At 44.0% G+C, this 22,028-nt stretch overlaps 2 protein-coding genes across 5 annotated transcripts in view; both read left to right on the top strand.

The window, feature by feature from the left end:
* CREB3L2 (cAMP responsive element binding protein 3 like 2) overlaps positions 1-11,704 on the top strand; it is a 111,158-nt gene extending 99,454 nt beyond the window's left edge. The window contains exons 10-12 of the mRNA XM_073322178.2: positions 875-1,001; positions 2,062-2,296; positions 4,510-11,704. Of these exons, the coding sequence (XP_073178279.1) occupies positions 875-1,001; positions 2,062-2,296; positions 4,510-4,585 (438 nt within the window). The 3' untranslated portion in view covers positions 4,586-11,704. The remainder of the gene's footprint in view (positions 1-874; positions 1,002-2,061; positions 2,297-4,509) is intronic.
* A 6,878-nt stretch (positions 11,705-18,582) lies between these two features.
* DGKI (diacylglycerol kinase iota) overlaps positions 18,583-22,028 on the top strand; it is a 280,987-nt gene continuing 277,541 nt past the window's right edge. For all 4 annotated transcript variants that reach the window (XM_073322101.1, XM_073322083.1, XM_073322075.1 and 1 more), the window contains exon 1: positions 18,583-18,958. In XM_073322101.1, coding sequence (XP_073178202.1) covers positions 18,762-18,958 — 197 coding nt within the window. In that variant the 5' untranslated portion in view covers positions 18,583-18,761. The remainder of the gene's footprint in view (positions 18,959-22,028) is intronic.

Below are 22,028 nucleotides of genomic sequence, written 5' to 3'. Positions count from 1 at the left end.
AGGCCCGCTACAAAGTCTATCTGTTTGAGCAGGCATTGGCAAGGGGTGTGAGGATAGGATTGCTGTCTGCTGGCAGTATGTGGTTTGGGGGAGGTAAACTGTCTCAGGGTGTTTCCTGATGATTAGATGAAAGGTCCAGGGGTAAGGGAAGGAGAAGTGCTGCTGCGTTGGTTGATTTTTGTTACACTTAAATATACAAAATTAGAGGAGGTACATCCAAGGGCACCCAGAGCTATGAAATGGGAGCCCTTTAGGTGCTTGGTTCTTTTAGATCAAAATAATACATTAATTCATTAAAATAAAAATAACCCAGAGGCTGTAAATCTACTTGTTTAATGCTCAGGGTAAAAGAACTGTTAGAAAGGCTTTACTTCTAAATTTAGCAACCAAATTCCCTTTATGTTGGTGCTATAGCTGGATGGAAACTGGTCTCTAGTCCGACATTGAGCCTTCAGGCTGGTATAGCTTCTTTGTTTGTCACTTTTAAGTAAGATTGTGTCCAAAAGCAGGTTTAGAAATGCCTGATACAAGTTAAGCAACATGAATCTTTAAATGCATGTCTGAGTTTAGTCCAGTTAAGTTGTGCTTCTAGCCTTTCCAACTTCCAAATAAAGAAGTTCAACAGAATAAAATGGCTGCAGGTCTTTAAAATAGACTCTTGCATTGAAATCTGTCATTTTAAATATTGAATTGTTATTGTCCAGGCACGTTTGATTAGGGGCATCATATATATTGACCAAAAAATAGCCTTGAATCAATATTTTTTTAAAAATTACAGCAGTTGTGTGACTTGCCATTGCTTTAACCTTAATTCCCATGTATTTGGGCTCAAAGAGTGAGATCGCTTTTATTTTTTGCTTTCTGCCTTGTCCAGGTGGTGGTGCTGTGCTTCGCCGGAGTTTTCGGCAGCTTCTCTCAGAGTTACGGGCCCTATCCTTCTGCCACAAAGATGGTGCTGCCCAGCCAGCATTCCGCACCAGAGTCGTACGCTGCCTCCATCGGTAAGCTAACTCAGTGCTGCCATTTGCTTGATGACTCATTCCCCCGCAAGAGCCCCTTTGCATTTTTGAGGGAGTCAGGAGTAGGCAGCCGGCACTGCCCTTCCCAGTAGCTTGTTCTAGGGCCGTCCCCACGTCGTGGTTGTCGTTTTTCTGGCTGAGGGCTGGATGGGAATTCTCCTTCAGAGCCTCTCAACGTATCTTCTTGCACAACCTGGAGAAGGGCCCTGCTGACCATCAGGAAGTGTTCCTTTCTCCCCCCACCTCTTTTGAGGATGAGAACTGCGGACTCCCACGCACCAGCTTCTTGTCTCTCTCCAGGGCCACATCCAAAACTATAATAAAGCCCAACCTCTCGTGGTTTTGAGGTGTTGGTGTTTTGGCATTATAGAAATGCCAGTGTATTGAGTGGGTTGAAAAAGTTCAATGGCTGGGTTACCCATGCGGTTGGTGAAACGTACCATGAAGGGATGGAGGAGTCTGTTGCTCCCCAGCCTACTTGATAGTTCCAGTTAGGCTTCTGTGTGTCAGCTGCAGGCATCAGACTCGTAACTCCCGAAAGATTCCCGGTGAGCGTGGCCTTAGCTCTCTTCCAAGTGGCCAAGTATTCACGTTGCCAAAAAACCTCCAACATAGCTGATGTCGATTGCCTTTCTATTGGCTGTGTCAGAGGCCCAGGATTGAGTGGGGCACCGGGATGGAAGTAGATGCTAGCTGTGTCCGATAACTATCGTGTTAAAATGGAGCCTGTCACCATGGTATCTGAGTGTTCACCCCAGAAGTCATCCCTCCAGTTCAGGCCGGTGGCTGGATTAGTGGGGAAGGGCCCTTAAATGACCAGTGCTCATATTGCACTTGCTGTGGGCATACGTGGAGGGCTGTCAGTGCAGCATCTTTCCCTAGCTCCAAAATTAGTAGTTAATCTCCATGAGTAGCAAAATCCTGTGCAGCTAGATTTACTGTGTTTATATTTGTCCACCTTCAATTCCCGACATGTCCAGTGCCCATATATCTGGCTCACTGTGTTTCTCATTTAGTTTCTGCCTCCCCTATTTGTACACAGTACGGTCAAGAAGCCTGCTAATTTACGAAGAGCCTCGCCCACTGGAGGAGCAGTACACTTCAATCTCCTTTGCAGATCGCGGTGATGCCTGGGATAGGCGCATGGATGCCTCCAAACACACAGCACTACCTCTGGAATCTGTGCCGGGGGTGCAGCAGGACAAAGTGTCCCACTTCACAATAACCAACGAGACAAGGCTAGAGAAATCAGTGTTGCTGGGGCTGCAGCCGCACAGGTGAGTGCAGAGGAAGCAGGCCTAAGCATGAGTTGCATGAAATTCCTTGTTGCATGTTTCCTGGACAGTTATTTGTATTACTGTTGTGCACAGAGGCCTGCAGTCAAGATCAGGGCCCCATTGTGCTAGGCACTGAACAAACACATAGTGAGAGGCAGTCCCTGCCCTGAAGTGCTTACAGCCTAGATAGACCAGACTAAGAGTGAGGAAGGGAAACTGAGGCAAGGAGAGGTAAAATGACTTGCCCCAAATCACACAGCAAGTCAGTAGCGGAGCCAAAATTAGAACCTTGTTCTCCTGACTCCCAATCCTATGTCCTATCCACTGGGCTATGTTTCCTATGCAAGACCATGTGCTTGGAAAGCAGGTAGTTATGGGGTTCCTGCTAAGCCTGGTGTGGGTTCCTTTGACGTATACTAGCTAAAGGATAGTAGTCTTCTCAAACAATAGTAGTATAGATGTCATTTAAGACTGTTTGTTTCTCTGCCTGTATTAATAAGAGCTCCCTATAGGATGGTTTAGTGATGACACTGACTACAGCCTCACAAGACTTTGTGTAATCCACCCTGTCATGGTTCAGGGCATCTGCACCTATATTCCCCCCTCGCTGGTTCACCAAGGGCATCAATGCATAGGCTTCTGGCTCCCTCTCTTGGGTGGAGACCTGTGTGTCTCTCCCTCCTGACCAGTGTATTTCCAGGCCGCACAGTTCTGTGCGTACTCTGTGAATTCCCTGGCAAAGTCAGACTGCCTAAGGAGGCCTGCTTTACTTTTCTCCTCAGATGGTGAACAGTGTAATGACCACAGTTAAGTTACCACAAAGTTCTTTCTAAGCAAGCACATTTATTCTTAAGGTACAAGCATGGCAGAGAAAACATATTAAAAACAATAAAAGAACCTATATACATGTTAATAAGCTTACCAGAGGTCATCCTAACTCCAAGAAGAGTGTGTGAACAGTCCTTCAAACCCCACCCAGGGGTTTTTCCTGTGGCGAACAAGTTCATAATTCCTTTTGCTCAGAACAAGAACACTCATGAATCTGTGAGTTACTCGTTTATACCATTTGGGCATTTTGATCCTGGGAATAGGTCATTTGTAGACAAAAGTCCCTTCCCCAGGGTGAAGCTTCAAAAGAACGGGTCTGGAGGTTGGCATTTGCATTTTGCTCCCCCAACCAAGCATGTCCTAGGAACCCTACTCAACTAACAGTTCATACTTGTCTTAGCCTGTTTAAAAGAGTTCTTGGAAGTATTATGAGCTTCCAAGCACATATATTAGTCTTACCCCCTAGAGAGCTTGCATACTATCCCACAATAACACACAAACATTTGCACTGTTGATACAGTGAGCTCCTAAGACACTGAAACTTAATTCAGTAAGGTTTAACTTAATTCAGAAAGATTTTGCGGGAAGCTGTCATCCGTCAGACATCCATGTTTGTGTCTGATGTGCGCGCACATATATACACACACATGTATGGCGTTATACAAATAATTTTTTGGGAGGGGAAATACCAGTAAAATATCACCCAGAGGGAGCTGCATTGCCTAAATGCTGACAGCTAAGGGGAAATACGCATCATCAAACAATCTAAAAATATGCAGGCCATGGGGCATTGCCATTTGAATGACATGAGCTTGTGGATTGCTAAGATGTCTAACCAGGTGGGTAATGAGGAACTGGGTGCCTTTTGCACTCAAGATTGCTTTGTACCCTGGGCCCTGTTAGTTTGCTGCAGGGCAGAGCTGGGAAGGTGGAGCATGTATTGCAAGAAGGTTCACCTTGAGAAAGTTGCATGGAATTCCTTGTTAAATTCTTTCCTGTAAATAATGTGAGATTTGGTGCTCCTGGAAAATGAGACTCTCTCTGGTTTGAAGAACTGATGTCTTTTCCGTCACTATACTTCTGCATGCCCTGCCATCACCCTACCTGGAACTCTTCAACAGACCTTTCTGTTGTGCCAAATGGGTTTTTATTTGGATATGTGTCTCTTAAAGCACTAGGATGAGACACGTTGCCCCTGCCCCATCCCTACTCCAGCATATCTATCTTAGGGTGAAGAGGTGACTAATTTGATGTGTTACCAAGTTCCAACCAGTGAGCTCCTGGTAAATAACAGGCATTGTAACAGCAGTAACCAGTTTCAGTGGGGTGTGTGCTTTTTGCATGATTGCATTCAGGTATAACATTCCTTTTTTTTCTCCTCACAGGGTCAGCTCAGAGCTGGAAGTGAATGAAACACTGAAAATAATTGAAATTGATAGACGAGTCAATGCTACTTCTTAAAAAAGAGGCCTTTCCTCCCCCTCATTATCCTGCCTTCTTTCCAACCCAAGCCCCACCCCTTCCCCCAGACTCATCACCATCAGGGAACTAAAGGGCAAAAGAGAGAGTCTGCCAACTTCTGATTTGGCTGAAGAAGCTGTGACTTTAGTCAGCAGCAGTTGTCCTCATGCTGTCCCTTCCTCCATGCGCACAAACCTGCTTCTGCTTTTACTGCTGTCCCTGACTGGTAGTACACAGGAGGGTTTGAAACCTAAAAGCAGCTGGTGCCAGCAGTGTACAGCTGGTTGGTTTGTGTGTGTACCCTAATCAAATGTAACTCACGGGGGAACATTTGTGGTAGGTCACGTTGGAGAAGGAAACTAAAAGGTACAGTGTGACACTGCTCAGGATTTAGCCACAGCTCCATGCCCATCACTCTGGCACACTGGAGCTTTATGCGGGGAGAAATGTGTTCACGGTTCCCATCCCACCCACTGAGGGCAGAGAACAGACACTAGTCCTGTTGAGCCAATGGCACAGACAGGAGAGTGTTCAATGGCAGTATTGATATATTTTTTTTCTTCTTCCTACTCTCTCTCTTTTTCCTTTTCCTGCCCCTTTATCATGTGGTGGGTGAAGTTTCCCTACTGTTGCCATCCTTATGAAGGATCCAGGCAAAGTTCAGTCAGCCCCTGTGTCTTCTCAGGCCTTGTCTACAATTGCACCAATTTAACTAAATTGGTTTAGAAACTGATTGAGTTTAATCTGTGTGACTCCCTTGTGTGGAAATTTTAAAATAAGATTATGACTAGTATATTGTATCCATTTATCTTAAGTTGATTCCTTACTGGCGTAAACTAAATCAATACTAGGCTCTCTTAAACCAAAATAAGAGCGTCCACATTAGGGGATTGCATGGATTTAATTAAATTAGTTTCTAAATCCATTTAGATACATCAGTGCAGTTTTCTGAGGTAGACAAGGCCTCAGATTGCTGTAGGTTGTTGTTCTCCACCCCCTCCCCCCCAGCCTCCTATTACTGTTGTAAATAGTATTTATTAGCTTTCCAAAATTTCCCTCTGGCAGCCAGACTAGAGAGCCAAGCTCCCAAGACCATGCAGCTGTTCTTGGTGAACTTTAAAATCAAGATGGAAAAAATATTCTTTTTTAAAATAAAACTTAGCTCCCTACAATGATTTTTAGAATGTAATCAGGCTCCCCTTCCTCCTCCCTTTTCCTAAAAGTACATGGAATTAAAGCAACCACTTAGGAAAAAAATGTGTTCCCAATTAGACACAGTTCAGGTCACAGTGCTGATGGTCTCCCTCTCTAGTTATTATTACAAAACTACCTAGAAGACCAAACCAAGGTCAGGTCCCCATTGTGCGAGGCACTGTACACGCACATGGTGAGAGACTGTCCCTGTCCTGAAGCCCCTACCCTAGATAGACAAGACCAAAAAAGGATGGGAGGGGGAATACATACACGGAGAGGGAAAATGCCTTGCCCAAGGTCACACAGCTGGTCATCGGTAGAGCCAGGAATAGAATCCAGGTCTCCCACCTCTTAGTGCAGTACCCTATCCACTAGACCATAGTGATTCTAAAGCACCATGCTGATGCATCTAATGCACACTGCCTCCCGTGCGGTGATTCTCCCTCTCTCAGTACCCAGATTGTGCCAATGGCAGGGCTGCCCTTTCTACTCACAACCGTCCTTTCCGTGATCCAGCCAGCCCACCAGTGATTGTTTCCGGATTGTATTTGGTTATTACAAAGGGGTGCTCAGAGTTCCCAGTGATGGCATTAGCCGAAAAACCTAAATAGGACAGAACAGTATGGCTACTTTTGCAATTAACCAGGAAAACTCAATTAAAAAAATATGAAAACTTTAAAAAAAAAACCCAAAAAACAAAAACCACACCAAAAACCAACCCTCTCCTTTTTCAGATAAATAAGGAGACTAGCGTAGCCTTGTGTTTTATACCATGTACAGTAACTCTTTCCTCCAGGTATTCTATTTTGTAAAATATTTTTAAAGAAAAATTGTATTTGTTTTTGTATTTTAGTATAGCCTCTGCAATGCTTCATCCTTCCTTGTTTGGATTTTTCCTTTTTTTAAGTCTCCCTTCCTTTGTTTGCTATCCCATCTGTTCACTGTGGGCCTGATCCAAAACCCAGTGAAGCTAATGGAAAGAATCCATTTGGCTTGAGTAGGCTCCGGATCAGTCCCCATTGTACCATGATCAGAAACAACATTCAAATGGTCAAGAGTGAGACCTGTGCCACAGTTCCACTAGCGGATAATAGAATTTGGTGTGTATATCACTTTCTAGGTCAAACCCCATTTGTCTGTCCGGGTGCCTTTTTAAAAAAATAAATAAATAATTGGTGGCAATGAGAGAGAAATGCCATTGTGAGCATAGTCAGTCGATCCTTTGTCAGTGTGGGTCAGTACCACCCCTACGGCAGCAAATACCCTCTTATTAAGGGTCAGCCCCAACAGCCATGATAATTCTCTCGGGCTCTCTGGATTGCTCTAGTGCACACAGACAACCATCACACAGCGCTCTCTTTGGGAGCCCACATTATAACGGCACGATGGAAAGAGGAAGGAGAAGGTGGGGGTGAGCTGGGGAGTGTTTGAACTGAGACACAAATGGGGTCTGCATTATTTTAACCACCTGAGGTCAGCAAAGGGAAGGGGAAAATGTATGACCCAATAGATTTACTATATTGGCTATCGCAGGGCATCCAAATGCAACCAGGTAGGCATGAGTCAGGGATGAGCAAATTCACGAAGGACCTGGTTTACAGAGCATCCCCAGGTCCCCTTGACTTTGAGGGAAACTGTGTGGGGGCTCAGCGTTCCTGCAAAACAGGCCCAAAATTTCTGTGTGTCTTGGATTATTTATATAGCTGTGTATGGAATAGGTGGAGGCTGATCTGTCTAATCTCTCTTGTGCCCATTACCCTACTTAATGCACGAGTGCATTTGCTCCCAGTAAAGAGACACTATTAATGGTACTAATTTTTTTTAATTTGAATTCTGTCCCTATGTTCCTTATCATAATTTACACTATTAAAATGGAGAATTTCCCTAAATCATTGCTAATCACCATTAAAGCCGTTTGCTTTTTGCAATTCACTCAGCTAGGATACACCACACCATTAGGGGGGTTTTACTTCTTCATTGATAAGGGCTGCTGTCTATGTCAGGCTACTGGACTAGATGGTCTGATCTATGTATGGATAATATGGAGTGCTGCAATTCCTGTGTTCCTATGACCACAAAAATAGCTTCTCTCTGTAGCCCCAATATGTTTGATGCTTAAAATGAATTTTAGCTGTTTTTTGTGGATCTCCTAATCTAGCACAATGTTTGGGTTGAAGTCACTGCTGGGGAATATTATTCCTTTAAAATCAACTATTTCTATTGAACCTGAGAGTGTCCATCTAATGCTAATGAAACGGGTTTCTTCTGTAAGTCCTTTTTCTAGCAATCAGTCACTTGTTCACTCTGGGGTGAAATTCGCTCCTGGACACAGAGTCAGCACAAGTCATGCACCACTTAAGTCCCAAGAAACCGTTGAAGTCCCACTTTAGCGGTCCCGGGCCTAGGGGCTTATGCAGTATATAGCCTTTGTGCTGGTCCTCTGCACAGGCATGAACTCCACCCTGAAAGCTGTCGACATGGAACTCCATTGCCTAACCAATGGTTTAGCACACCAGTAAAACCTTGCTTGTCCCCTATTACCTTCAGACATTCCCTGAGCTGTCAGTCTTTGAGTCTAGGAAGTTAAGCTATGAAGGAAAGTAGGGCATTATTTTTTTTAAATATAAATATATATTTATGGAAATCAGGCCCAGGCCATGTGACTGTTCTAATCATGTTAGCATGGGGAGTGGGGGGGGGAGGAGGAAGAGAGAGGTTGGTATGCTATTTATAGTTCTATGTTAGTTTCATGTGTGTTCACTATTTGTACTGTGCAGACTAATATTTTCATACACCAAGGTTCATAGGCCACATTTCAGCTGGCAGAGTTTCCATTTACACAATTTACATGGAGTAGCTCTGATTTATACCATCTGAGGAGCTGGATCCTGTCACTGGGCTGGGCTTCTCCCCAGCTCCAAAGTATGCGCTGCCATGCCCAGTCTCTTTTAAGGAGGTTTATTTTCTTAATAAACCCAGGTAAACAAACAGAAAAAAGAGGCTTAACTCAGTCCTGGCTTTCAGGTTCCAGCTCCACCCCTCTCAGGGATTTCTGGCAGGTTCCCAGTTCTGGCCAGTTCTGCTCCCTCTTGGGGGAAGCAGCCTCAGGGCTGTCTCCATCAGCCACTGGCCCCCTTGCTCCAGGGGCCCCACCACTGGAGTTTGCTCCACTCTGGTGTGATTTTACCTCTTCCAAGGCACAGCCTGTCTCAATCAATTTGTCCTCCAGCTGCCCAGTTAGCAGCCCTTTATAGACCTAGGTGTAGCTCAGCCCTCTTTAATTGCCTGGATTGGACTCATTGGCTCTGGTCCAGGGGTGCAGGGCTCAGTCTATCCATAGGGACCAGCTATCCTATGACACCCCATAGCTTTATCTGCATCAAAATATATTTTTAGACTAAAATTTAACTCTGTCTGCCCTTCTCCCCCCCCCACTTTTTTTTTTTTGGTAACTCCTATAAAAACTGACTTTCAGCAGTGGACATTGTCTAGACACAGTTACAGTGTAGGTCAAATAAATGAGTAATATTAATTGCCCCATCAAGAGGGATTTCCACAGAGTATTTGGACTCTAGATTCTAGCTAGTGCCAACAGGCCGTTGTACAAAACCCCCACGCATAAGGACAGAAATATAGTTAGTATTTTTATAGTCTGTGACTAAAATATTTCATTCTCAAAGCACTAATTAAAAAGGGAATGTTTTGCCTTTTGAAGGTGAAACAGTAGGTCATTGTTTTGGTGATTGGGAATAAAGCAGTATATTTTAGCGGTGCTTTGTTTAACTACTCTATTCTTCCCATAACTATTCAGCTTTGCACTGTAGCTGCACTTACTATTTATCAGTGTTAAGGACAAATGACTGTTGGGAGTGTGGGAATAAACTGGCCACACAGAAGTGCATTATATACATCAAGAAATGTGTACAGGTTCTGTCAGTGCATGCCCAATAATCTTAAAACCCAGCAGATGCACCATGGACATTCAGACTTACATTGTGGGTGAGATCCAGGTTAACTGCCTTGCCTCAGTGATAAATTGTATTCAGAGGGACCCTAGATGTGAGACAGGAATTTGTTTTTCCGTATACATATCACATATCTGCTTTTCTTTATAAAAACACAGATGTGGTTTTGCCACCTATTTTCTAAGCCTGTGTTGCTTTGGGTCTTGCAAGAAACTCTCATGAGATGGAAATGGGCCTGTGTTTTGGTTTAGTTACTGCCACCAGTCTCTGCTCTGACCTACAGCCGACTTCCAACCCATCCCTCAAAGAGTAAAATGTGGAGATACGGAGTAAGGGAAAGCTGGATTTCCAAAATTGCCTCAAAGGGGGTGGAATAGTTCTGAGATGGAGGGACTCCAGCAGCAAAGAGAATTTCTTCAAGCCAAGAAGGAAAATCTTTATTTGGATAGATCGACCCCCCCCCACTCCTCCCCAAATCTTACCTTCTCTCCTTCCTTACCTTTTTAATTAAATAGCCCTGTGCATGAAGAATAATGGGGGAGACCTTTTCAGTGGATTCCACTTTCTCATGCAACATGGGTAAAATAAATGTGATCTTATTGTTCATATAATGGGGTGAGTAAGGACAGAAAAGAGGAGCACAATGAGACTTCTGTTTTAAAATGTGTTCATATCTGACCATAGCTGATTCTGGTACAGTGATGCTGAAATAATGGAATCCCATCTTCTAGACTGATACAGTTAACAATACTCTGTGTGTGTGTATTGAGTGATTTTTAAAGACACATGCTGGAGTTTTCTTAAAATAAGAATCCACTCTAAATAAAGGCTTTTATTCATCTATACATAATCATTTATGCATTTATCTGAACAGCTGGCACACATTCCACTTGGTTCAATAGAAAGTTCTATCTGAACCCCAGTGCAAATGGGATTAGCAGTGATATTTGCGATCTGAAAGCTGTCCAGTCACCTTCTGTAAGTGTTATCTTGTACTCTGTATGAAGATGTATGTCAGTAGAGCCTGGATTGAACACCAACCCTGCTGTAGACAGCTCTGGATAAGTACAGGGAAATGTACCTGGTTTTACCCTAATTAGCCTTTGGGTGTCACTTTTGTTTCATGGAATTACAGCTTCAGCCCCTTTTTTTAGGGCTGTAAATTAGAAGGCCATAAGATGGGAAGTCTGGGAGTGACAGTTCAAGGAATACAATTTAGTCTTTTGGTACAAGAGCTAAAGGATCCTCCTTTCCCATGAACATACCCTCTTAAACATGTTAGGCTCAATAAAAAATGAATGCAAAGAATTTTGTTGGGCATATAAAGGGCCATGCAGCGATTGAAAATTATATCAAATTCAAATTGCGGGTATATTCCAGTCCCCCTGAGTGTTCCAGAGGACAAATCATCTGGAGTCCTCTCCTCTAAAATGAAATACTTCCCTGTGGAGGGTCAGATGTGATGTTTCAGGCCATCTAAACCAATGTTAAACCCTGCAGGGTATATCCCTATATCATTTCAGTTATTCTCTCTGTATGTGTGCAAATACAGATAACATACATGTTTGGTTTGCCCATATGCATATTAAACAAAACTATCCATTGTGAAAAAGATGGCAGTTATTTGGGACTCTGCAAGAACAAAACCCACCAAACCTCTCAGTAAACTCTAACAGAGCCTCCTTTGACTTTGCTAACATCTATGTTCTTTTGCCAAACGTATGTTTAACTGTGTGTCCATGTTGGTTAATATTCTCTCTCTTTGTAATGATTTCTATACATGCACTGCTCATCTGGATACATTCCCACCTGGTTGTTCACACTGCAAACATGTCTCTTGGTGTAAAGAAATTGTTTTTTTGTAGAATTCAGCAAACAATTATTGGAATAAAACTAAATGCTTTTGTAGGATTATATATGTGTAGTTAAGTAAAAACTAAAGTATGTTATGCCTTTTCATTCTTGCAAATAAATATTTTACGTAGAAAAAAAGCAAAAATAGCTCCTTTGTCTTTCCATTTACTTAAAATCTGATCTCCTCTTGTATTTTGCAAGCACAAGACCATGTGCTGTCTGACTTTTTTTTTTTTTTTAAATTTACCTGATTATCTAACATGTCACTGAATTGGAAGAAGATTAAAAGCCGTGATGTGTGTATATGTTTTACAGTAACTGTCTGCCCCTTTCTCTTACCAAGATTGCTGAAACTGTGGAATTGCTTTTGTTAATCATGGTGGAGGTGGGATGGTAACATTTTTGTAATATTAATAGCATTTTTATGGAATGATGCAACTTAGCTCTGTTAATCCTAAATTCATAGATGTATTTTAAAAAAAATCTACATTCTGGTAATATTGACTGACTGGCCTCTTGACTTTGGGGATCAGATCTTCCCCGTGTGTAAGCTGACAGAGCTCCCTTGGTCTGCCCTGATTTACAAGAGCTAAGGATCTGCCCTTGAATATACATTGCCTTTGGGATGAATGCTCAAAATCCAGGTTAATACTTTAGCTTTGACATATTCTGTGTTTTGAGTGGGTGGATGGATCAAGAACTCCACTGCCTGATCTATGAGGGAGACTAAAGCATCCTTGAAAAAAATCTAGATGACATTGCAGATAAAAGTCATGGGCACATAGGCCAGAGATACACTGCCCTTCTCCAGTTTCCAAGGGTCCTCCCCAGCTTGAAGTCTATTCTGACACACATGATATGTACAGGGGAAAATGCGCTTTGTTCCTGTGGTGGTTTCCACCACCATTTTCAAATGGAGGCTGCCGTTTTGTTTTAAAAGTTGTTATTGCCTGATGTAAGGAACATTCTTTCCCTTCCAAAAGGCCCCAGGCAGGAGCCCCATGGCAAGTAGCAGCATCCAGCCAGAAGCCTGGTACAAATCAATCAGTATTGCTCTATAGTGAGAGAGGATCACACTGTAGTATAAGTTTCTATTTCTCCTCTCCCAGTTGAGAGCCTCGCTATGGTGACATGGCCAATACATGGAGCTTGGGAATAGACATCTATCATTCAAATATGAAATTAACATTTCCAGGGAGGTCTTGCCATTGATATTTATGATACTAGTTCCCAACCAAGATCAGGGTACATACTGTGAACCCAAAGAACTTACTATTTAACTAGGGAAGACAGACAAAAGGTGGAAGAACAGAAGTTATAACCCTCATTTTACAGATGGGAAACAGAAGCAGAGACAACTGGATTTTGTATGGCTCTGTTTTGGGACACCCATCTTGACACCTTAAGAGTCTGATTTTCAGAGTGTGGGTGCTTGTAGCTGTCCTGTCTGGCAACTACTATCTAAACACTTCTGAAAATCTTGGCTAGAGAGATGAAATGACTTGCTCAAGGTCATGCAGGCAGTCTGTGGCAAGAATTGGGAAAAGAACGAGGCCATCCTTGTTTGGGTTGGGTACTCCACTGGATCAAATGAAAAAGTAACGTTGCTTGACATACATTTCTTTTCCCTCCAGTCTTTGGATACCGTTCATATCTCATGGTACAGCAGACTAGCTCTTCTAGACTAAGCATCCATGGGGTCGCAGCAGCTGCTCCCTTGCCCCAGATTGTACCAAGCACATGTGTACACTCCTCGTAGCATGAAAGCACTTCATTGAACAGCCTGGCTGCTACAGCCGGGGATTGGAGACCTCTGTCAAAAGTGCCTTTAATCAAGGGGCATGAGAGCAGCTAAGGTGACGACAGGAACCCACCTGAAATTTGGGCTTATGCCTGCCTGACTGGCCACTGCGTTTGAAATAAATATCTAGTTCTGTCTTCCCTGAGAAGGGGGATATACCATCTCCTTGTGGGAGTCCTAGGCATCCCACTCATTCTCCTCTGCTTTCACCACTCTGAGACCACATTGCAACGACCATCCTTCCTTGACTGCCACAGCAGTCCTAGTTCTCTGCCTAGAGAATATCAGAGGCCAGAGCGATCAATCCAGATACATTTTACTAGCATGAAATGGAGCAGAAAAATCTTAACGGAAAATCATCTGGGGGTGACCAATTATGGCCATTATCTTTCTGTCATAAGTAGTTATCGCTGAAAAAAATGCAAGGTCGCTATTAACAATATTGAATTAAGCAACAATGGTCACCATAGTTATGACCCGTAGAGCAGCATGAGATAAATGGTAATGCATGCAGTTTGTGATTACATCAGATAGCTACATCATAGAAGTAAATGCTGGGCCATGAGACTTTCATGTTCACACCTTGTCACCTCCAGTACATACTGTCTTTTGGAAAATCTGTTACTATTTTTACTCGGGGCCAGATCCTGATACCTCTATTCACATTGAGTAACACTATGCACCATTGAAGCCTTCAGAATAGGACTTCAGTGACACTAATATAGTACAAAGACTTTTTCCTGGCCCTCTGTACAGGGATGAATTTAATCCTGTCTGAGCATTTCCTGTTTCATTCATACCATCTACCCAGCTCTTCAAGCCAGGCATTGCAGCCATGAGCCTAATCTAAAAGAAGACTTAACATAGCACCTGCTGAAGCCCATCAATGCTCCCCAACCAGCCAGAGGAGTCACTGCAAAATGATGCAAGGTACTTCCTTTATCCCAAAGCCTGATCTTCTTTATCACTGCCAACCTGTGAACTGTGATACCCGCTGTTGGAATCCAGCACCTTTTGCCAGGACAACACTCCCAGATGTTGTCAAAGCCTGGTAAGGTTCTATTCTTGTGTACTAATCTCTTCCAGTTTAGCCTAGCCATAGGGAATGAAGTCTACACAGAAATCTATGAATAAATCTGATATTTTCAGGAAGTTTCTGCTATGTTTCTTTAAATATTGACATGTTTCAGTTGCAATTGTGTGAGCAAGGCCTTACCTTACTAGACTTCAGATTCACTCATCATTGCTAATATAAAGCAGAATGTACTGGAAGCTTATTTATCACCATATGTTGCAAATTAGTCATGCAAATTTCAGCAGCAATAGCAAAAATAGGTGATCCCATAATATAGTATAGACATGTAGTGATGGCAGGGGCAATTCTTTCCCCTGGCAGTCTCAGCATAGGGGAAGTGCAAGTTGCCTCCCCTCTGTCCCTAAACTGCCCCAAGCTCTGGTTCAGGGATGAATTCCCTGCAGTGTCCTGCCCTGGCCCCCTCCAATTATACTCATAGGATAGTTAGCGGCACTGTTCTGATTCAAAGTAACACGGTGGAGCATTGCAAGAGGAGTCTTTGGGGTAACTAGGCTCTATAGCATTATGGGTTTGTAGAGCATAACAAGCACACTGAATTTTACCCAAAAATGAAGTGCAAGGCAGTGGAGTGAGTGTGTGTATGTATGTATGTATATAATATATATGTGTGTGTACGTATATATACATACACATGCTGTCAAGCAGTAATAAGCTCTCACCAGTTTGCCCTACTTACAAGGTGGGCAGCCACAGTCAGCACTAACTGAAGTTTCTAAATGACCCTTAAGGATCACCTCAGCTCGAGTGCATTGCAAAAGTCTCCATCACACATTGTGATTTTTATACAGTAAGTGATCCTAAATTATTCTCTTTGGATTTTCTTTGTTAGAATAACAGTATTGCTCATCCTAGTTTTCAACAAGCACCTAGTTTTCAGCGTCCAGACTCCAAAGCCAATGTGAGAAAACAGCCCCCCCCCAAATCCCTATCACACAGACCACAAAAACACATCCATAAGATGATTTTTTTGGGGGGGGGGAGGGACTGTTTTGTCACATTGGCTTTGGAGTCTGGACGCTGAAAACTAGGTGCTTGTTGGGTATATTCCTCTGGGATTTCTTCAGAGCCCCTCCTTTAACCTTTATATTCTTAAATTTAATATTATTGTCACTATTATCCCAGGTGTTTAAACAGTCCCATGTTGTGACTTTTTCTTACACTGTGGCTGGCCAACAAAAGGGTGAGGCAGGGAACAAACGGGAGGGGGGATTTCATTTGTTAATAGGTTCTGTGCTAGAGCCAGGTGTTTGATTCAGTAGTGTACTAAAAACAGACTGCATGGGGGAAAAATTGGAAGAGATTAATGCATAAACAAACAGTCTGAGAGCATTAGGGCAGCATCTGATTCTCTTGGCCACTTGACCTACCTCTCATGAAGGTATTTTTAATCACACTAGGAATAAATGAGACAAGGTTAAGGCAGGCAAGAGTCACAAGCTGCATCGCCAATTAATTTTGTAGATGTAGCTAAAGAAGACTTGCTAGAAGTGTGTTTGATCCCTTTTTCCAAGGGTGCAATATATTATTTTAAGTGCTGTTTTTATTTCTGCTAGTGCAGGGACAATATGATACTCTGCCACGTGTGGATCTGAGTTCAGGGCCCAACCCCAGTCCCTTGCTTTCCAAACTAGCACTGGGAATACTATACTGTACAAGGAGGTGGGCATGTCAGAAGAACCTCCTGGATGTGTCTATGGCCAGTGCTGTGAGTGGCATTGGTTTATGTTGGAAGAACATCCAACAATTTTTGGTCAGAAGGAAGGTCCAAAATGGGGTTGTCACAGGGCAGGGCATCTCCCGAACTTAGCAAGTACTCACTGCCAAGCCTAGTCTCCTTTAAGAAGGTTTACTGTGCAATGAGAAACAAATAAAATTTGCTCACCTTTTGTTCTAGTGTTTCATAGGGCGACCTTCCCCTCTTGCTCTAGGGACCCACTACAGGCATTAGCTCTATCTCTCTGTTCCCCCAGACACAGTCTATCCCAATACTCCCTGTCCTCTGTCAGCTCTTTATAACCCTAAGTGTAGCCTTGCCCCCTTTGATTGGTTCAAATGGGCCCACCTGCTCTGACACAGGGCACTGGCTCTGGTCTATTGTCAGGGACTGGCTGGTTGGAGGTGCTTTGTCTCCCAGGAGGAAAAAAATACACACAACCACATGCCCACACCCAAAATAATTGGGGACAGGGATTTAGTGCCCCCTGAATCTTGGGATCCACCCTGATGCCTGTCCACTTGCCTCTAAGGTCAGCCATGAGTATCCTATTGTCATTGTCCAAGTGCTTTTGCTTTTGGACCATTCCTGTTGAATAATATAGTATTTGTTTAAAAGACAAGAAGACAGGGAATGAAGAGCAGATTATGAAGGGGCATCCTGGAGGTACTCAAAGGTACCTGGTAGGTACAGTTGTTGAAGGATCAACATTGTGAAGAAACCAGACACATTTATTACTATTTGTATAGTGTCCAGGAATGTGCTAGACACTTCACAATACAAATAGAAAGACGGGGTCCCTGTCTGAAGAATTTGCAAACTAAAGTTCCAATGCTGCACACACTTACACATGATGTGTACATTTATGCACATGAGCATTCTCGTATGTGTCAGTGTTTACAGCACTGGGCCAAACTTTTAGATGAAAAATACTGGTTGAGAGGTGAGGAAGAGTGAGGAGAACAGCAGTAAGCTTTTGCAGTTGTCCAGGAGACGTGTGCAGTTCTTTATTTTATTTTAACATGGAAGAATATACTTGTGTATTAAATCCATTTGTTGGGGGCTGGGAAGTCAAGGCTGCTCTTATGGCTTGAGGTTTCTTCAATAACATTTTTTCCATAATCCACTGAACTATGTGGAGGGATGGCTGATGTCTCTGGAATTGTCTGTTCTTTGTCACATATTTAAGATGCAACCATGTAAGCAGTATTTACTTACTGTGTCCAATCACTAATGTTTTCTGTTGAAGTTTTCCTAACTATGTTCTCCTTAGTTGTGAAAGTGCCTATTAACTGCTTCCTCCCACATATCTGTTCAGATTTCCTTTCCTTTCCCCTACCTTGGTATAATTTCATTGGGTCTCTCATTAGGGCTGGTGCATTAATACCTCCTGTCTGCCGCCCTCTCCAGCTTTCCTACTCCTGTAACCACCTGGACAATTTCCCCCTGGTTTTAAATTTTTACAGATTAAACTCAGTTTAATCGAAGCAGAATCAGGTTTGGTTGTAATGTCTTACAAACAAAAGACAAGAGTCAATATCCTGTGGAGAATAAAGGTGAAAGCCTGGCCCTCTCTAGAAAGTCTAATATAGCCCCCAAGGTAAATAAAAAGCAGCGGTTCGATGGAGAACATATTTAATTCATTGCTGCTCTGTACCTCCCCTGCCCTCACAACTCCAACACCTTGTAAGGGAGGAAGGCTGTTTTTATGTATAGGGTTTTCATTTAAAATCTGGCACGGCTGCCAGTTCTCGGGCAGCCTTCTCTCTCCCTCCCTGTAACGAATGTGATTGATGGATGAGAGACCATTCCAGCAGGACGTGTGCCCAAAGCAGCTGTCAGAAACCTCTTGGAGGAGCTGGGGCTCCGTGTGTGTGTGCCCGCGCGCAGGGGGAGCAGAGCTAGTTAATCAGCAGCTGTAGCCGTGACCCTCCCGTCTTCCTTCCCTCGTCTAAACGCTCCAGCAGGCTCCCCTGTTCCCCAGTTGCTTTCTCCCCTCCCCTCCCCCTCCATCGTCCTATAATTTTCAGAGGGGACCCTAACTCCCCCATATCTCTCCAGAGCTCCCCCTCCCATTGACACCCCTCATCCCTCCCTGGCTCCTGGGGGGAAAAAAAGCGCCCCCACCCCGTAATATTGTCCTGACGCCTCTCGGGCCCATTCCCCTGAGAGCGATGAAACGCCTTGCGGCTCCCGAGCCGCGTCCGCCACCCGCTCCCGGGCCCCGCGCCCCCGGCCCGGCTGGAGGCGATGCTGCCGCTCCCGTCTCAGGAGGGAGTGGCAGGAGCAGCAGCAGGAGGAGGCGGGCGCTGATTGGCCCGGGAGGAGGGGGAGGCAGAGAGTTTCCCACAATGCCCCGCTGCAGGGCAGCCGCCGATGGATGCTGCGGGAAGGTGCTGCCATTTGCAGCCTCCTCGGCGAGCGGCTCCAGCTGCAGCAGCCGTCCCGTCCCTGGCCCTGGCCCCCCACCTCAGCGGCTGCAGCCGCCGCCGGCCCCGCGCCTGCTCCCTGCTGCTCAGGCCCCTGGGGGCTGCTGTCCTTCCCGCCCCGCAATGAACCCCCCGTCGGCAGCCGGTGAGGACAAGGGGGCTGCAGGCAGCGGCAGCTGCTGCCGAGGAGCCGAGGGCGGCGGGGACACGAGGAGCGCGGCGGCCGCCGCCGAGGAGGAGATGGGAGTCGCCGGCCAGAAGGAAGAGTCCCTGGAAGAAAAGCTGAGGAACTTAACCTTCAGGAAGCAGGTGTCCTACAGGTGGGTGAGGGCGGGGGAGAGGGGCTCCCGAGCCCAGACACGCGCCCCTCGCACCAGCCTCGGGGGATGAGATGAGATGGGATGGGGGGGACTCCTGGAGCCGCAGGAAAAGGGTTCCAGCCTTGGAAGTTTCCCTGGTGGCTGCAAGCTCCCCGCTTCCGCGCTGCATTCTTGCCGCCCTGGAAATAGCTGAGAGGAGGCACCAAGTTGGTAGCTTGAACCACTCCAGCAGGTAGGAATAGGTCAGTGGGGGAGCTCAGGCTGAGATGCGGGGACCCCCAATAGCCCACTGAACTGGCTCTGGTGGTCTCCAGGAGCAGACAGACAGCTTTGAGGAAGGTGGTGGTGGGGTTTGGGAGGGAGAGAGATTCCACAAGAGAGACTCTTACTCAGTGGGCTACAATATAGAGAAAGTGCCATAGGAAATAATCTTTTGGTCAAGTTAATGTCAAAAAATTTGTATATAATGTGTGTGTGTGTGTGTGTGTGTGTATGCATATACGTGTTTTATATATATGCATATATATGTGTGTGTAGGTATATTAGTATGCTTGTCCATGAAACATGCTATATTGTGGCAGTTGGTTCTGATGTAGTGTTTCCACAGAGTGCCCTGACAGCAGGCTGTGGGAGTTACGCTGTCAGAATGATATTGCAGAGTCAGGGATTAGGGTGAGGGCAGCACCATAATTGTCTGTGTTGCTTTTATTTTCCCCAGTCAATCTGGATTATACTAAAAAAAAAAAAAAACCAAAAAACCCCATGATCTTGTTTACGATAACCCTCCAAATAGGTGTGTGCGTACAGACTTCAGGATTATCCAAAGAGGGTCAGAAATACTGCCTGACTGTCAGGGGAGTGGAGCGATTCTTGAGTTTTGCTGTTTAGAATAAAGTTAAGGCTGCTAATCATTTCTTGGGCCTCAAAACATTTATTAGAAAGGGGTCACAAAAACATTTCCTGTGGCATTGCTGCTTCTGATCAAGATTTCTTTATGGAAAGTGTCATGAAGAGAAAGTCTTCTTTCTCTCCCCCTCAACCCCCAAGTGAGTCATTATGTAAGCATTAGCAGATGACAAAGTATGTGGGTGGTTATACTGAATACCCACACAACTTGGCTGATTTGTGAGGCAGAAGACCAAAGGCCAAGCATGTCCAAACACCTGGGAAGTGTGGGCATTTGGTATAACTGAAGTGTAGTGTTGCTTTTATGACATGTTTTTTTTTCCATTTTTGTCACAATGCATTTACACCAGATACTCAAACAACTAGATTCCTCTTTCAAAAATATATTTCTGTCACCTGATAACTCAGGGCATGCTAATGGAGTCCTTCCTTTTTTAGGTTACCAGTTACCATCTGCTCCCAAGTCAGTAACTATTGAAAATTGTTACTATGTGAGAGGTGTTTGGCTCATGTCAGAGAAGTTGGTGGCCTCAGTCTAGTTCTAGAAGATTTACAACCACATATCCCCCCCCCCAAACCCCATCATAGTGTGACCCCACACCTTTGTCAGGGGTGAGCCACATTAACTGTGATGGTGGAAGAAGATCATATAGCTGCTACTATTCTGCCTTTAGAATAAAACAGGACTTCTGTGTCCAGGGCTGTCAGCTCAACAACTTTCACTAGCATTGAGGTGCTTCTTAAAAATACTTTGGGGCTGTCCCCTTATATTCTAGTCAGGTTAATAATGCTGCTCTCTCTCTCACACACGCTCACTCACTCAGTGATGGTTTAAAAGGATGTAATTACATACTTGTGGGGAGATGTTGCCTTTCCATAGTTAAAGCTGAATTTAAATAATACTTCATGTATGGATAGAGAATATTTCTTCTGACTTTGAGTAAGGGGTGACTGCTTAGTTGATGAGAGTAAAGCTGTGAGTGATTCATACTAGGCTGTCCTTAGTGAGTGACACTGGCCTCCTCTTGAACTTTTTGAGTATATAGCATCTTTCAATATTTTTATAACTTTATTACAGTAGGTTTTTAAAAAAATTGTACATTTTGTGGCAGCAGCTTGTGCCAGTTGCAGCTGAAGACCGGGAACTCCACAGGTGGGTTAATAAGCCAGGGAGGGTCAGTTCTAAATGTTGACATCTGCCAGCCAACATGCATTTGGTGCAAGAAGGATGTGGTTTGCAGTAGATTTGGGAAGTGTTTCTCTTCAAGTTGTATATGTTCACTTTATTTGATTAGTTTGGGTATCTTACACTTACAAATCTATTTGCAACATGTTCTCTTTCCCTGGTACTGTGAAGTATGAGGAGCCTTTTCACTGGGTCCCCCGCATTTCTGTACTGTGCATATGTAAGGGTTTCATTATAAATGTAGCTTGGGAGGAATGGTGGGATTTCTCCCCTCACCCTTTCCCCACATATGTGTGAGCATGCAGCAAGTCCTGAACCTTTAGAAATGGGAGGTTTTCTCAGTAGCTTTTAAATAACCATTTCTGGAGGCATATTATTCATTCTGCTTGATTTAGACTGAGGAAAGGAAAATAAATTCTCTATGCATCCTGGGATTTCCACACACTTTTTTTTTTTTTTGGAACTGATTTCCTGCAAGGAATGCTCCTTTTTTCATTTACTCATAGAGCAAACACCAGAGTCAAAGATTTGTACAAAGCACTGCTGAGTTTGTTTTTTCCTCTCTTAAAATCACTGTCTTTTTTTCTCTGCAAATTATGGTGCTGCAATGGATTTATAAATGCAAATGACTGTATAATGTGCAGGAAACTCTATTTATATTGGCACTTAGACTCCTTCACACAATAGTAGAATAAAAATTAGTCAAAGCACCACACTGGCTTTCAAATGGTTCATTTAGGGTTGTCTTTGTGTGTGTATTATATTGACACACAAGCGTACATCTGTATTTATATGTACATAAAAGAATATAGCAGGAACATGCTTAAAATAGCCCAGACCCATGCAAATAAATGTAAAAACTGCATTGGTGACAAGTGGCTAAGTGGAACATGAGTGGCAGGGAAGGAGGTGAGATGTTTTTCTGGGAAAGGGGCAAGGGGGAAAAATAAAAGAAAGAAAGAAAGGAATTTTTTTTAA

The sequence above is a fragment of the Lepidochelys kempii genome, chromosome 1, assembly GCF_965140285.1.
Source record: "Lepidochelys kempii isolate rLepKem1 chromosome 1, rLepKem1.hap1, whole genome shotgun sequence".
NCBI lineage: Eukaryota > Metazoa > Chordata > Testudines > Cheloniidae > Lepidochelys > Lepidochelys kempii.
The sequence above is the reverse complement of the archived record's forward strand: the minus strand, read 5'-3'. Positions and strand labels throughout refer to the sequence as shown.